The 14,178-nt window shown below is 41.3% G+C and overlaps 1 protein-coding gene across 2 annotated transcripts in view; it reads right to left on the bottom strand.

The window, feature by feature from the left end:
- LRBA (LPS responsive beige-like anchor protein) overlaps positions 1-14,178 on the bottom strand; it is a 626,758-nt gene that overhangs the window by 593,764 nt on the left and 18,816 nt on the right. For both annotated transcript variants that reach the window (XM_088448343.1, XM_088448354.1), the window contains exon 2: positions 1,695-1,926. In XM_088448343.1, coding sequence (XP_088304469.1) covers positions 1,695-1,926 — 232 coding nt within the window. The remainder of the gene's footprint in view (positions 1-1,694; positions 1,927-14,178) is intronic.

Raw genomic sequence — 14,178 nt, 5'->3', positions numbered from 1 at the left:
AAACTTATTCCAAAGAGAGATTTTATTTAAGTGTATAACATACTATATATGTACAAAAAATTAAACATACACTTTTTAAAAATATTCACGGTCAAAGGTCACATCATGTGACTTTGAAACGTAAAAGTCAATATTAAAATAAAAACTATTTTTTATGAAAAGTATGGACCCTTACCTTCAAAACAAGACCAACATGAAAGTTCTACCACAATTAGAAACAAAATTATGATTCGTTTTAGGCGACCTGGCCAGCATACATTTTACATTTTTTTGTCATGTTTGCAACCCTGTAGCATTAATACAGTGTAACACTGAGGGCTAATGTTTTACATATAGTTACTTTAGGCTGTCTATCATCCTACCAAATTTCATGGAAATCTGAAACAGTCGGGTTGGAAGCCGTGATGATTTGGCATGGAATGACCCAGTACAACCTGCGTAGATTTTGATCCGTAGACTTTCCAGGCATAAAATCTGTTTGATCCGGGTATATCAATCATATACTCTTATTACATTAATAAGCATGAAGTTATGTTGTCCTTACTATTAACTTTCACCGTTCGCTCTTGATCAGTGTGTATAGGCATGCTTTTTGTAGGCTTGTTTTTTACTAATAAATGTCAAGCACACACACCGGGCACTCTGTCAGTTAAGCATAATGGTCTATTATGTAAAGCTGCAATACCATGTACACATTTAATTTTACTAGTCTTCTACCACCCCTAGCCAAACTCCATGGAAAAACATCTGCATGCAAGTCAGAACTGGGAAATCAATGCTGTTCACTACTTTAAAATGGAGAAAGACGTGGGTGGATCAGGGGATTAGCGTTTGTGATTGGCCGCTCACTTAGTTATTTATTCAGATGTGGCTGTGAAAAGACTTATGCAGCACTGTGAATGATCAATGCAACTTTAAGTAGTGTAAAACTAGTAAAATAGAGGGGGGGATGGGGGAATCAATACACAGTAACTACTATTTCTGTATTGCTCCTATTTTCATATTACATGTCTAACAAAAGTAGTGAGTCATAGGTTCAACACACTCTACAGTCCAAAGTCTTATTGTACTGTTTTGTCAACAACTCTAATAAAAAAATAAATAAAAAAAAACTACGGCTGGGCCCACTGGCAGGGGAGGGCTACGGCTGGGCCCACTGGCAGGGGAGGGCTACGGCTGGGGCCACTGGCAGGGGAGGGCTACGGCTGGGGCCACTGGCAGGGGAGGGCTACGGCTGGGGCCACTGGCAGGGGAGGGCTACGGCTGGGGCCACTGCCATTTTTTACTGAACTAGCAGGTAGTTGTGGTTTCATAACATCTATTCTGATCCAACATAACAGATTGGAAATTTGGATCAGCTAATGACCTTCATTTGTTCATATGAGATCATTTGGTATTCTGTAACAGGAGGGCTAACCAGATGACCATAATATTGGATCCCTCACTGCATCACTTGACTGCTGAAACTATGCAAAATTAGCCATCCAAATTGTGACCCCAAATTGCTTACACATCAATCCATCCATGGATCGGGCTGAATGTCCATCTTATACCATGTGACTAGTTTAGTGTTAAGAAATCAATCCCAGTCTGCAATATGCCTTTTAACCGCAGATTGTACATTCATTATACGAGTATTAGACATGGGTTACTGCTCTAACAACATACCCTAGATGGTAGCATTAATTTATTACCTGCAATTATGCCATCAACTTTGTCAATTATGTTCAATACTTGTTCAACCAAGCCGACTTCTGTGCAGATCAGGAGATTGCGAATGCTTTTCTTCAAGATGGCAGTGAAGATGCTGCAGATCTCTGCTTGGCAGGGGACATCGCATTTGTTCAACAATTCGACCATACAGAAAATGCTCTCCCCCTCTTGAATAATGAAATTCATCTCCAAATCAAATTGTCCTCCTACAAGCTGTAATAATTTTAATATCATGAGAATGAGAGTTATAAATTAATGAGCCATCATGCAAAAAAAAAAAAAAAAAAAAAAAAATGATTTAACATTAAACTGTAGGATATGTAACAAGAGAGTGCGAATACCAGCCCAATCTATACCAAACAGATTTGTTCCCAGATCCTTTGGGCACAGTTCATTAACTTCATTTCAGTAAACATTTTCATCTAAAAATCAACATTTTTGAAAAATATCCTCATCTAATTAAAGTTACCATAGTATTCAGGGAGATATAAGCCATCCTGGTTGCACTACAATTACCCTTATATAAAAATATATGCATTGTCTAACAGATTACAATGTTTATTTTACTGAATACAAATACACACATTTACAGTCATTTATTTGAAGACTGAAGAGGGATAGAATGTACACTATTGCCATGAAATATTTGTATCTATCATTTCTTTCCAACTTTACAATGTGCACAGTATAACAATCATTCACAACTCTGCTGCACAGCAACGTAACTATTCTCTACCGGCTTTGTCACAACGTGCAACAAGAAGCCAGAAATAGAATACAGCCACAAGGAACATCAAGTGGTAGACTACAGTAAAGTGCAGAAGCAACAGCTTTCAATACAGTGCAAGAATTTTTGAGCAGATGATTAATTTGAAAGGATTTGCACCAAATGGACAAATATTTCGATATATATTATTATGTTTTTACAGAACCAGGGTCGCTAAAGGGGACTAGGAAATACAAGGAGCACTAAAAGCAAGGATACTGCTGGGGAGGAACATGAGGAAGGAGGGCTTTCCTCCCATGAGAGATTACATGCTAGGGAGATGGGTGAACAAGTAGAAGGTGAACGAGGAGTAGAGAAGGCCAGGGGATGAGAGAATAGTGGAGATTTAGGAGGAGGGATGGAAGACTTTGGTGAAAAGGTGTTTGCTGAGCGAACATTTGAAGATGGTAATACTGGGAGAATGTCTGATTTAGTATGGGAGTGAGTTTCAGAGGAATGGGGTAGACCGGGAGAAATCCTGGAGGTGGACATAAGAGTAGTTGACCATGAGGGGGTAGAGACAGTAGTCAGAAGAGCTAAGTAGGTGGACGGAAATGTACATAGAGATGAAGTCAGCAGTAGGAGGGCAGATAGTTAATAAGTGGTTTGTAAGTGAGGGTTAGGAGTTTAAACTAAACTCAGGGTATGGGGAGCTGGTGAAGCATGTTGTAGGGGGCTGTGGCAGACAGAGCATTTAGAAAGGAATGAGACAAGCAGCAGTGATCATGATAGAGTGAAGTGGAAAAGGGGAGTGAGGAGGTGGTCAGAGAGAAACAGTCTACAATAGTGGAAACGGAAGATGATGACTGTGTACATAAGAGTTTGGTGGCATCAGCGGTTAGAAAGAACCTGATCTTAGAGATGTTGTCGAGATGGAAGCTGCAACAGTGGAATATATTTTAAACTTGTAGGGTGAAGAATAGGAAGAAGTCAAAAATTACACCTAGATAGCCAGTAGGGAGATATTATTGAAATAGAGTAGAGTTTAGTTTTGGAAATGTTTAATTTGTTAAAACTCAGACATTCAGGATTAAACAGTTAAAGACCCAAGGAAGGACTGGGAAGTATAGGCACATTTGAGTATTGTTAACTAACTGTGGTTTTGGAGACCAAAGGAACCGAGGAGTTTACCAAAGGAGGCGGTATAAATTGAAAAAAGCAGGGGACCAAGGGCAGAGCCTTGGAAAAGGCTGACTAGCAATGGATGGGGCTGGCAGGTGGTCTTAGACAGAGACTGAAAAGGAGCAGTCATTGAGATAGGTGAACAATGAGAGGGAATGGACAAAGAAACAAATAAAGTGAAGAGTCTAAGAGGGGTATTCAATATGAAAGGTTAACTTCCCTGGCGCAGTTAACGTTTCATATCGGAGTTTTTTTTCTGCGTAAAGGTATGGTGCGCGCTCCCGCTTATCCCCGTATTCAAAATAAAATTAACGAAAACGGGAAACTCCGAAGTTGGATTTGCGTAAAGTTACGAATTTTTCCTTAAAATAATTGTAAGACCCCCCTAAAGTTGTAAAAACATGGGGGAACACTATGGATACCCCCGTTTTAGCCTTTAATTGAAAGTCGGGGATTTAAATAGCCGGAGCAGGTGTTTTTTTCCCGACATTGAAGAAGTGATGCAGAAGAGCACTTAGGTTATTTTTTTCGTTTTTTTTAGTGGTCCCATCAAATTTGGGGTACTAGCATATTTTTAAGTCCCTAAAGTCAGTTTTTAAAAATTCTGCATTTGTGCACCTGCCGCTATAATTCTATTCTAGAAAACACCTGCCGCATACTTGCAGAATAGCCCTGAACCTATTTCCCTATTGTTTAACAATTTTTTCCCATTTTTTTTTTTGCACCCCAATTTTTAAATAAATTTTTTGCGGTGTCCCTATTTTTTTGTAAAACTTTTTTTGACACAGTTCTTTTTTAAATGTCAATCTCAGGGGTGCCGGCTATTTTTTTTAAGCCTGCACCCCTAAACCCCAATTCTGCACTTTTTTTCGACACCTATTCAATGGTGAAAAGTTATCCCCGTTTTTTATCAAAGACTTTTCAAAACTGCGATAAGTCTTTGAAATTGAATACGGTGTAAAACTAAAACCAGTGATATTAACGCAAAGTCAGTGGATAGACTGAGAAGAATGAGAAGAGAGAAGTGACAGAGGGCATGATTCAGCAAGCTTCGCTATTGCGATCACATACGCAATTGGCCAATTGTTGCATTCGCAGTGCACAAAGACTCCACTGCGATCGGGACTGTGATCGCAGTGACTACGCAGACCCAACGCAGAGTGAATCACAGGAAGTATCGTTTGGGGGTGTGACGGGGGAGGGGGTTGGCAAAACGCAGGCATGCCAGTGCATTTGAAAGCAGTTGCAGGGCAGGGTTGCCTACCCTCCCGATTTGGGCGGGAGCCTCCCGATAATTGGGTGCAGCTCCCGCGCCCCTGGAAAGGCAGGCAAGCCTCCCGGCGGCCGCCGATCCCCCCAACATCCACTGCAATTTAGTCCTAGTCCCCGCTGCGAGGGCAGCCAGTGACACGATTCGTGTCATTTTGGCCCCGCCCCCTTCCTCACAATGCCTGTATTATCAGCATTGTGTAGCGGGGGCGGGGCCAAAAAGACGCAATCGCGTGACCCCGCGACGCCTACAAGCGTCAGGCACCCGTCCAAACACGCCCCCTTTTTTAGGCCACGCCCCCCACTGCCCTGCCGATCTGGCTGCTCCCTCCCGGAAGGAGCAGCCAGAAAGTCGGCAACTATGTTGCAGGGGCATGCATAAATTAGCCATTGCGATACCCTACACAGCTTGGGCTTTCACTGCGTGTGATGAGGTTGGCAATTCCTGAGTAAGGTCAGATCTTGTGCAAGTTCGCGTGAGGTTCTGGTTGTACTCTTTGTTACCGATGGTTTTGCATTCTTGCTAAGTATTACGGATGTGTGTAAGGTGATGGGGGCGTCCTTCTGTTAGGCTGCGTATGACATAGCGATCACGGAGATTAACGATGCTTACTGAATCAGGCCCAGTGACCGCTGGCTTTGGCACTAAGGAGTTAACTGGAATCCTCATTGAGGGTGGTTTCTGTAGAATTAGCAGGACAGAAACCTGACTGAGGGGAGGGATAGGAGAAGAGCAGAGAGACTTGATATCCTTGCGGATAGTATCAATCTAGCACATGAAGTAGGCAAAGTCGAGGGCTAAAGTTTTAAAAAGGGGCGAGGAGAGTGAGAAGACAAAGGAGGAACTTTAAACTGTCAAAGAGATGGCGAGGGTTGGTGGATTGAGAAAAGATAAGAGACTTAAACTAGGACTGTATAGTGTGGGTAAGAGCAAAGCTCTAGAAGTATAGTAATAATTTGAAGTGGAGGAAATAGCCATGAGAGTGCAATTTCCTCCAGTACTGATCAGCAGTGTGTGAGCATTTCTACAGGAAGCATGTAAAGATCCCATACATCAGCAATTGATTGCAGCAATTCTGTAATTTGCAATCGATTGAAAAATGGAAAGATTTTTATACACAATCGATTGTGGAAATTTTGCTATCTGCAATCGATTGAAAAAGGGAAAGATTTTTATACACAATCGATTGCAAATTCCAGAATTGCTGCAATCAATTGCTGATGTATGGGGGCCTTAAGTCTAGAGTGCCAAAATTGTTGTGCAGATCGATGGATGCAAATAGCAACAGCCGTGGCTATGGAGCCAAGGGCAGACGTGAGGGAGGTGTTCAAGGGAGACAGCTAGGACGGGACAGGAAAGGTTCAAAATGTCAGAGAGAAAAGTCCAGAGAAGAGGAGAATAAGTTCAGATCAAGAGAGTTAAGGTTGCGCTTGGTGAGAGTGAACTTGGAGAAGGAAGGGATGATGGGAGGGAGAGAGAAACTAAAAGGAGTGAATAGGATGATCAGAGGGAGGGAATGCAGAATCAATGAAGTCTGAGATAATGCAGCAGTTCAGAAAAGACAAGATCCAGGGTGTGGCCATTGGAGTGGGAGGATGAAGAGGTCTCCTGTGTTAGACCAAAATGCCAATCATATGTTGCATCATAAATTTTACCAGTGAAAAGGAAATCTCTCATCAGCATAATTTAAATATTTTCATAGAATTTTATATTCATGACAGAACTGACTCATTACAAAACTAGTGTCCTAAAGCATGTCACATGAAAAGTTACTTTAAATGTAGTAACAAGATTAAGAATGTAAAGTCATCGGGGGGCGTGGCCTGACGAGAGAGGAGAGAGGACGTACTCAAGGCAGCTCCAGTTTGAGGACCATTAAAAGTCCTTTTTCTAACCTCCGGAGGGCTTATCACCGCGCCCGAGTGCACCCCTGACATCCCTACACTGAGGGGTTCGGGTCACGGAGTCGGTAGGCACTTTTAAGTGCCTTCGCGGATTGTGGCCTGGACTTCCGCTTCAAGCCGGGGCCTCGATTTGGGCCTGTGAGTGACGGGGTCCCTGACTCGACCGTCGTGCGGAGTGCAGACGGACTGGTTCCCGGCCCTACCCTTCCACACAGTGAGTAGTAATTTACCTGCTCCAAGCCCCCTGCCGGTTCAGTGCTGTTTGGTCCCAACACCAGGAGCTGCGCTCGCAGGCTGTACCTGCACGCGGCGGAATTTGAAGTGTCGGCTGACACACCGCCAGCGTCCCGCGGGGCCTGCAAAGGTTCATTCAGTGGCTGATGTGCCTATGTCCTATGACTGCTATAGCTCTATTTGTCAGGAGCAGAGTCTTAAATACAGTGTCCCACATGGCCTCCCTTGCTAAAGTGCAGTTTGGGTTGCTGATTGGTCCACACCCTGTGCCCCCGCAATACTAGACTGCAGCCTCCTGAGGATTTGAGGCTCTGACCCTACACCGCGGCGCCTGGGCTTCTACATTTAAAAGCACAGCGGACATTGTGGCGTCCCACCTTCAGGCTTTCTCGGGGTCCTGGTGGCCGCGATCTGGGGTTACGGCAGGTGGTAGGGCACGGTTGCTTCCAGCGTGACTGCAGCAGAGATACATTGCTGCTTATCAGGAGGTCCCTGTTAGCCTAAGGTAAATCGGGTGTGTATAGGCTAAGACTCACGGATCCCCTGCACCTGAAAGAGCTCTCTTCCCAGTTCTCTCTTACAAACTCATTCTATAAGTATTTTGCGAGCTCTATCTCCCCGTTATTTACTTACTTATTTAATTATGTCTCGGGTCAGGGCAGTTTTCCAACAGAGACGCTGGAAGCTCAAATTATTACTCTTCCTAAACCAGGAAAACCACCCACTACCTGCCCGAACTTCTGCCCAATAGCCTTACTCAATTCCGATATTAAAATTTATGCCAAAATGTTAGCCACACGTCTATCCCCTCTAATTCCTCATCTGATCCACCGGGGCCAGGTGGGCTTTGTCGGTGGCAGACAGGCATCAGATAACACACGCAGAGTCTTGATCTGGCAGAACTTATGTTGAGGCGATGCAAGGAGTTTATTCTCTTATACCTAGATGCCGAGAAGGCATTTGACTGCCTTCATTGGCAGTTTCTTTACGAATCACAAAGGAATTGCTACATTAATTGGTTGGGTTTTGAAATCTCCTGGTTGGGGCGCCTCGCGGCATTCAAAATGACAATTCTGCCAAAATTAATGTACCTATTCTGGACCATTCCTTTTTTGGTTCCAAAACAATATCTAATCAAGACGTGTAAACTCATAGTGTCCTATATCTGGAAGGGTAAAACCACGGATAGCTTACCAGCGTTTGACTAACCCTAAGAAACAAGGGGGGTTACAAATTCCAGACCTAGTTATATATCAGTCAGCTTGTTTAGTTTCTCAAATTAGTGACTGGTTTCTTCCCCTCAACATTAAACCTTGGGTTGACCTAGAAAGGGCATTACTAGACAAATTCCCCTTGGAAGAACTAAATTGGACTCCCGCACAAATGCGCCCTCTACCAAAACATACCCCTAGAGCAATTACTGACTCCCTTAAATTGTGGGATGAAATAGTAATTAAGTCTAATTGTATTACATTACCGGCTAGAACTTTCTCCTTAGCCGCTATTTCCTGCCTAATCCCAGACATATCGGTAAAACTCTGGTGTTCTCGCGGTATAGAATCTATTGCTGACATCTCGAGTTCTACCTCACTCATCCCCTTTGCTCATATTCAATCTCATTTTCAATTACCACAAGGAGAATTATTTACATATCTCCGTATTCAACATTGGTTGGTTAGTGCTACGAAATTGAGCGGTCCTCTGGAACCTCCAGCTCCAGATTTTTTGGCTAGACTGAAAAAGGGAAACTCCAAGGGTTCAATAGGTTTTTGGTATACTAAGTGCCTTGAGGCTTGCCCCCAAGTCAAATTTAAATCCCAAGATCACTGGGAGTCAGATCTTCAGGAGTCATATACTCTCCAACAGTGGGAATCTATATAAACCACTGCCCAAACTGTCCAAGTGCTATAATCATTTAGAGCAACAATATAAAATACTTCATAGGTTATACTTTACCCCAGCCAAACTACATGTAATATGGCCAGCACAATCAAAATACTGCTGGAGATGCAATGTGTACGAAGGGGACATATTTAATATTTTCTGGAGTTGTTCTCATCTCACGGCTTTGTGGAAGGCTATATTTGATTTAATCTCTAAGGTTTTGAAAGTGAGTGTACAGCCATCTTTAGCTCTACTTCACATCTACCCCTCAAATTTGTCCAAAAGTGACTGCTATATAATGGGACATATCCTAATAGCAGCAAAAACAGCAATAGCACAATTATGGAAATCATCTAACCTACCTACTATATATAAGATTATCCATAAGGTAAAATTTGATTTCCTGATGGAAACAGTAGAAGTTGCTTATTCCACGTCCACCTCCGCACCAATGATGCGTTTGTTTAAGTGGCATGAATATGTAACTGAAGGTGAGGGAGTGGATCTGCTACTTGGAGATAGGTCCTGATTGTAAAGTATCGGTCTGTTTTCTACATTAACGAATTTTCATTTGTGTTTGTGATACTTATGCATGGTATTGATTATTATTATTATTATTGTGTATTACAGTACCTCCTCCCCATTTTCTCCCTTTTTTTTTTTATTTAATTTTACTTTTATTGTATATGTGTATGTTTTTTGAAAATTCAATAAAATCCATTGGAAAAAAAAAAGAATGTGAAGTCATCAGATAAAACTTATTAATACAATGCTTTATGCATTTTGAAACGTGTTTTGCAAAAGCAACTCAATTCACTGAATATTCTGATGAATAGCGGTATGAACAGAGGTTCCAATAAATGGGCCAATTTATAGTGAGAAAATGAATATGAAGAGTCAAGATAGGAAAACAGCCATAGTTAACGTACAATATGCACAACAACTTGTACAGTCTCATGTGGGAATAATCCTGTTTGCTGCATCACAAATAAATCCTCTGGTGTATTACACAGCCTCCATATAGAAAAAGACAATTATCGCCAGTGCATATGCTTAGAAAAGCTTTCCAATGCCAGATATGGACACACAGTAAACCTTTAAAACATTAGTTGTCAGATATCTACTGCTACACACCCTTTGTAACTAAAGATCACATGGCAGACTATGACGTTAAACTGCAGCAAGGTACCTATGTAATCAGACACTGAGAATGAAAGGAGGAACCTTTCTGCATGAAAAGATGCCCTCCAGTCATGCATGGAGTGTGAGCGAGCTCATTAAGCGTCCATTACGTGCATGTTATTCCAGGGGTGATAACCTTCGGAATTTATTGGTTAAAACTGACATCACGGGCATGGGAGTAAAATCTGCCAGAAGCTGGATTCCAAAGATATATGCTTTCTGGCGATCTGTTTTACCACCCACATTCTGGCAAGAAATTATATAGAAAATATCATTTAACATGTGAATCAACTCATGTGATCTATCAAATACTGTGCCTCTGTGGACTTACCTATATTGGTAAGACCACAAGAAAGTTTAAAGAAAGAATGGGAGTCCATAGGTCTACCATCAGAATGGCTCTTACTAAAGGCACCAGTGACCAGCCAGTGGCTCGCCACTTTATTGAGGCAGGACACAACCTTTCATGCCTGAAATACAGGATGATCGATCAGGTCCCTCAACCCACTAGAGGAGGTGATAGGAATTTAATGTTGTTGAAACGTGAATCGTTTTGATTTCACTATCTTGATGTTATTGCTCCTAAAGGTCTGAATGAGGTATTACCCTTAGGGTGTCTTAGCTAATTGTTTATTAGTTATCTTATCGTGTACATCTTCGCAATGAAGTTTGGCTTTATCTGGATGTTATCATGTAAATCTGTGTTTATTGTGCATTTACGGTATTGATTTTTCTCTTACTCTGTGTATCTGTTATGTTTTGTCTCCATGGTGATGGGTTCCTATTCAGTTCACTGACAGAGACTGCATGATGATGTGGTTGACGTCATCAATGTGCGCTCACACATGCTCTGTGCTGGAACGCGCTGCGCAGTGTGTCACATGCTGGGTGAAAAGTTATAAGGTAAGATGTCTGATTTCCTTGTACTACCTGACGAAAATCATATAGATGATTGAAACGTTGTAATCACTTTGCAGTGTTGCATTTATTGAACGTTTTCACAGCCGTGAGTGCCGCACTCGTGTGATGTGGTATCTATGCTTTTTTGTGGAGGCACCGGGCAAGTTACATGTTATGCGAGTGCCGGACCATTGTGGATATATATATATATATATATATATATATATATATATATATATATATATAGATAGATAGATAGATAGATAGATAGATAGATAGAGAGAGAGACACAATGGACAATCATCCGAAAATGGAGTAAGTTAATTTTTGTCCTCAAAATTGTACACATGCAATCCTTCCATTCTTACAGTTTTCATCCAACAAAACTTGATGGAAGGTGCGTACACACTCTTGTGATATCGAATGAACAGGTTCAAAATGGAAAGAATGTCCCGATGATTTTATAGGTGTGTACCCAGCATAAGTAAGGTGGGGATGACAACATAAGATGGCGATTGCTGATGTCGAGTGACTGAACCTTGTGTAAAATATGGATACCAACTTTAGGGATAGTTAGGAAATCTCCCCACAGAGGACAAATGTTTATATTCCAAGCCTAGGAGATCTATATATATCCACAACACATGGCATCAACCCAGCAGCACTATCTGTTAATATTTCATTTAATTAAACAACATTACAGTACCGGGATTTAAAAAATTAGGCATCATTTTAGTTTTATGAACTCCTGCATGCAACTTTTATTTATATGGGCTCTTACGCATAATCCTCCCCTGCACTGTGGCTGTGTACTTTATTAAAGCTAACTGAATATCAGAATGAAACCACACCATTACTAAAGGACAGCATTCAGTCAATCAAGAACCTGCATTGGTACAATTCAGCATCTGTGCACATTTTACCAGAGATTCCCATTTCCTTCTCAGTGTGGTCTAACAAAACGATTTCCGTACGGAATCATTGCAGTGCACACTAGTAGGTTACCACTGTAGTGAACGTGTGGCAGTCACACACATGAATGAAAGCAAAACAATTAGAGGTGAGCAGATCTCTTTGTTTTAGCAGAACGGACAGAGAGAGATACAAGATCACCAGCCCATTCATCTCCCAGCTGGCAGTGGGAAAGGGATCAAGCAATTCATCGGCAGGTCTCAGCTGGAAAGACAGCAGCATCTCTTACATTACCATATACAATAGAAGCTGGAAACAGTCTGGGCGATAATAAGCAGGGAGACTAGCTCTTTATTAGATGCCGAGAGAGTCTCACATGTTCCACTGTAAATACACTCATAAAAAAGACTCCACAAAAAGCATTTATAGATCATAAAAGGTGTATTTTACTGAAACATTTTCTTCCAAAGATCAACTTATTAATATGCATCTGGTAATGTTTGGACAAAGTTGGCATAATGCTAGACAGAGGGACAGATGCTCGGGGCCAGCAACCGCTTCCTTAACCACTTAACTGGACTCAAAAAAAAAAAAAAAAAGTCACAAATTTTTTTTTTTTTTTCATGATTGAATTAGGTCAAGAACACCTATTTATGACTTATCCAACACTATTTAATTTATTTATTTATTATATATATATATATATATATATATATATATATATATAATATATAAATTTTATATTATTTATTTGAAACTGAACATTCATATTTATTACATTGATCATCTATATGTATCGGGCTATTGATGATCGGAACATAGCAACCATCACAACTTTGATTTCTCCAGCAGCTGTTCCTCTAAGCAGGCGCCAGGAACACACTGGGGTGCTGAGAGGTGGTTAATCACCGGGTGAGGGGTCCTGCCATGCTGACCGATCATGGCAGACACTGGGGGAGGGTACAGGGTTGCAGAGGGTCGGGATGCGCTGCTGGAAGATTACATTGTGGCAGTCGCCTACTATACATTTCTGACACGTCGCATCCTTTGCTGCCATGTCAGTTAACGCGCAGCCTGGAGGAGTTGCAAACTATGCGTAATTCCAGGCAAGTGGTTAAATTTCAAAGCCTTCCAATCGCAGTACACAGATTTCAAAATAGAGCAGTGTGACCGTGGCGCAGAGTTGAACTTTTGCCAGCTTACACAGCGCACTCTAAATTTTCACAGCAAATGCTCACAAAGATTACATGCATATATGCGAATGTACTGTTGGTAGCATCTGACATATGAGCCTCGATAAGTCTAGAGAAGCATAATGGGGAGGGCAGGGGCATGAAAATGTAGGAGGAGTTCACAGATGCAATTAGATGTAGAACTGCAGGAACAGACAGAAATACCTGTCTGTAGATGCACCTGTTGCAGTTACCTGAGGACTGGTGGTCTAAAGGTGCGTACACACGCAACAATTTTGTGAACGATTTAACTATAAAGACGTCGTTATCGTTCAAGATGAAAAAATAGTTATAAAGATGAACGAAAATCATTCAAGCGCACTCCCGTTTGAAGTTCATTTCAGACTGTCCAACAAAACGATTTTCATTAAGGGAAGGAACATTTTTCGTTCATCGTTGTAAAAATCGATTATTACACTTCAAAAAAAATCATTCACTTTTTCAAATCTGACAGATACAGAAAATCGTTGGTTACAAAACGGTTACGTGTGTATGCACCTTTAGATTTTAATTTGTAACAACTGCAAATCGCTTCCAGTAAAGGTACCCAAGATCACTTAAATAAGCTTAGGTAGTGCAGATAGCATGTGCATAAATGAATAATTACGTAAAAGAAAATACAAAAACAATAAAAGAACTGAGTTACTGTATTTTACATTCATTTCCGCATGTGTTATCTGTGCTTCCTAGCATTTGTTACTATACAGCATCACGTTATGGTTCCTCGAATGTTACAAATTGAATTCAGCAAGGATTTCGTACATACTTGTTGACAGAATTGCAGACAATAAAGCAGCTCACACCCTCAAACTTGCTAGTGCTATACCTACTAAATTTAAAGGCTGCTCACTATTTAGATGAAGAGCATACATTAAAGAACTTCACTCTTTACATAACTAAATAGGTTTACCCTACTTTACAGCTTCTCAGAGGGAGGAACATTTCAAACTAAGACAAGCAGAGTGACTTACGGCTTGGTAGACTAGCTTTACAGAAGTATCTTGTATAGAGTGTTGATTCATACATAGGGGATAGGGCAATAGACAGTTACCATTGTGA

The sequence above is a fragment of the Taudactylus pleione genome, unplaced genomic scaffold (genome assembly GCF_031769625.1).
Source record: "Taudactylus pleione unplaced genomic scaffold, aTauple2 ptg000021l, whole genome shotgun sequence".
In the NCBI taxonomy this organism is placed as follows: domain Eukaryota; kingdom Metazoa; phylum Chordata; class Amphibia; order Anura; family Myobatrachidae; genus Taudactylus; species Taudactylus pleione.
The sequence above is the reverse complement of the archived record's forward strand: the minus strand, read 5'-3'. Positions and strand labels throughout refer to the sequence as shown.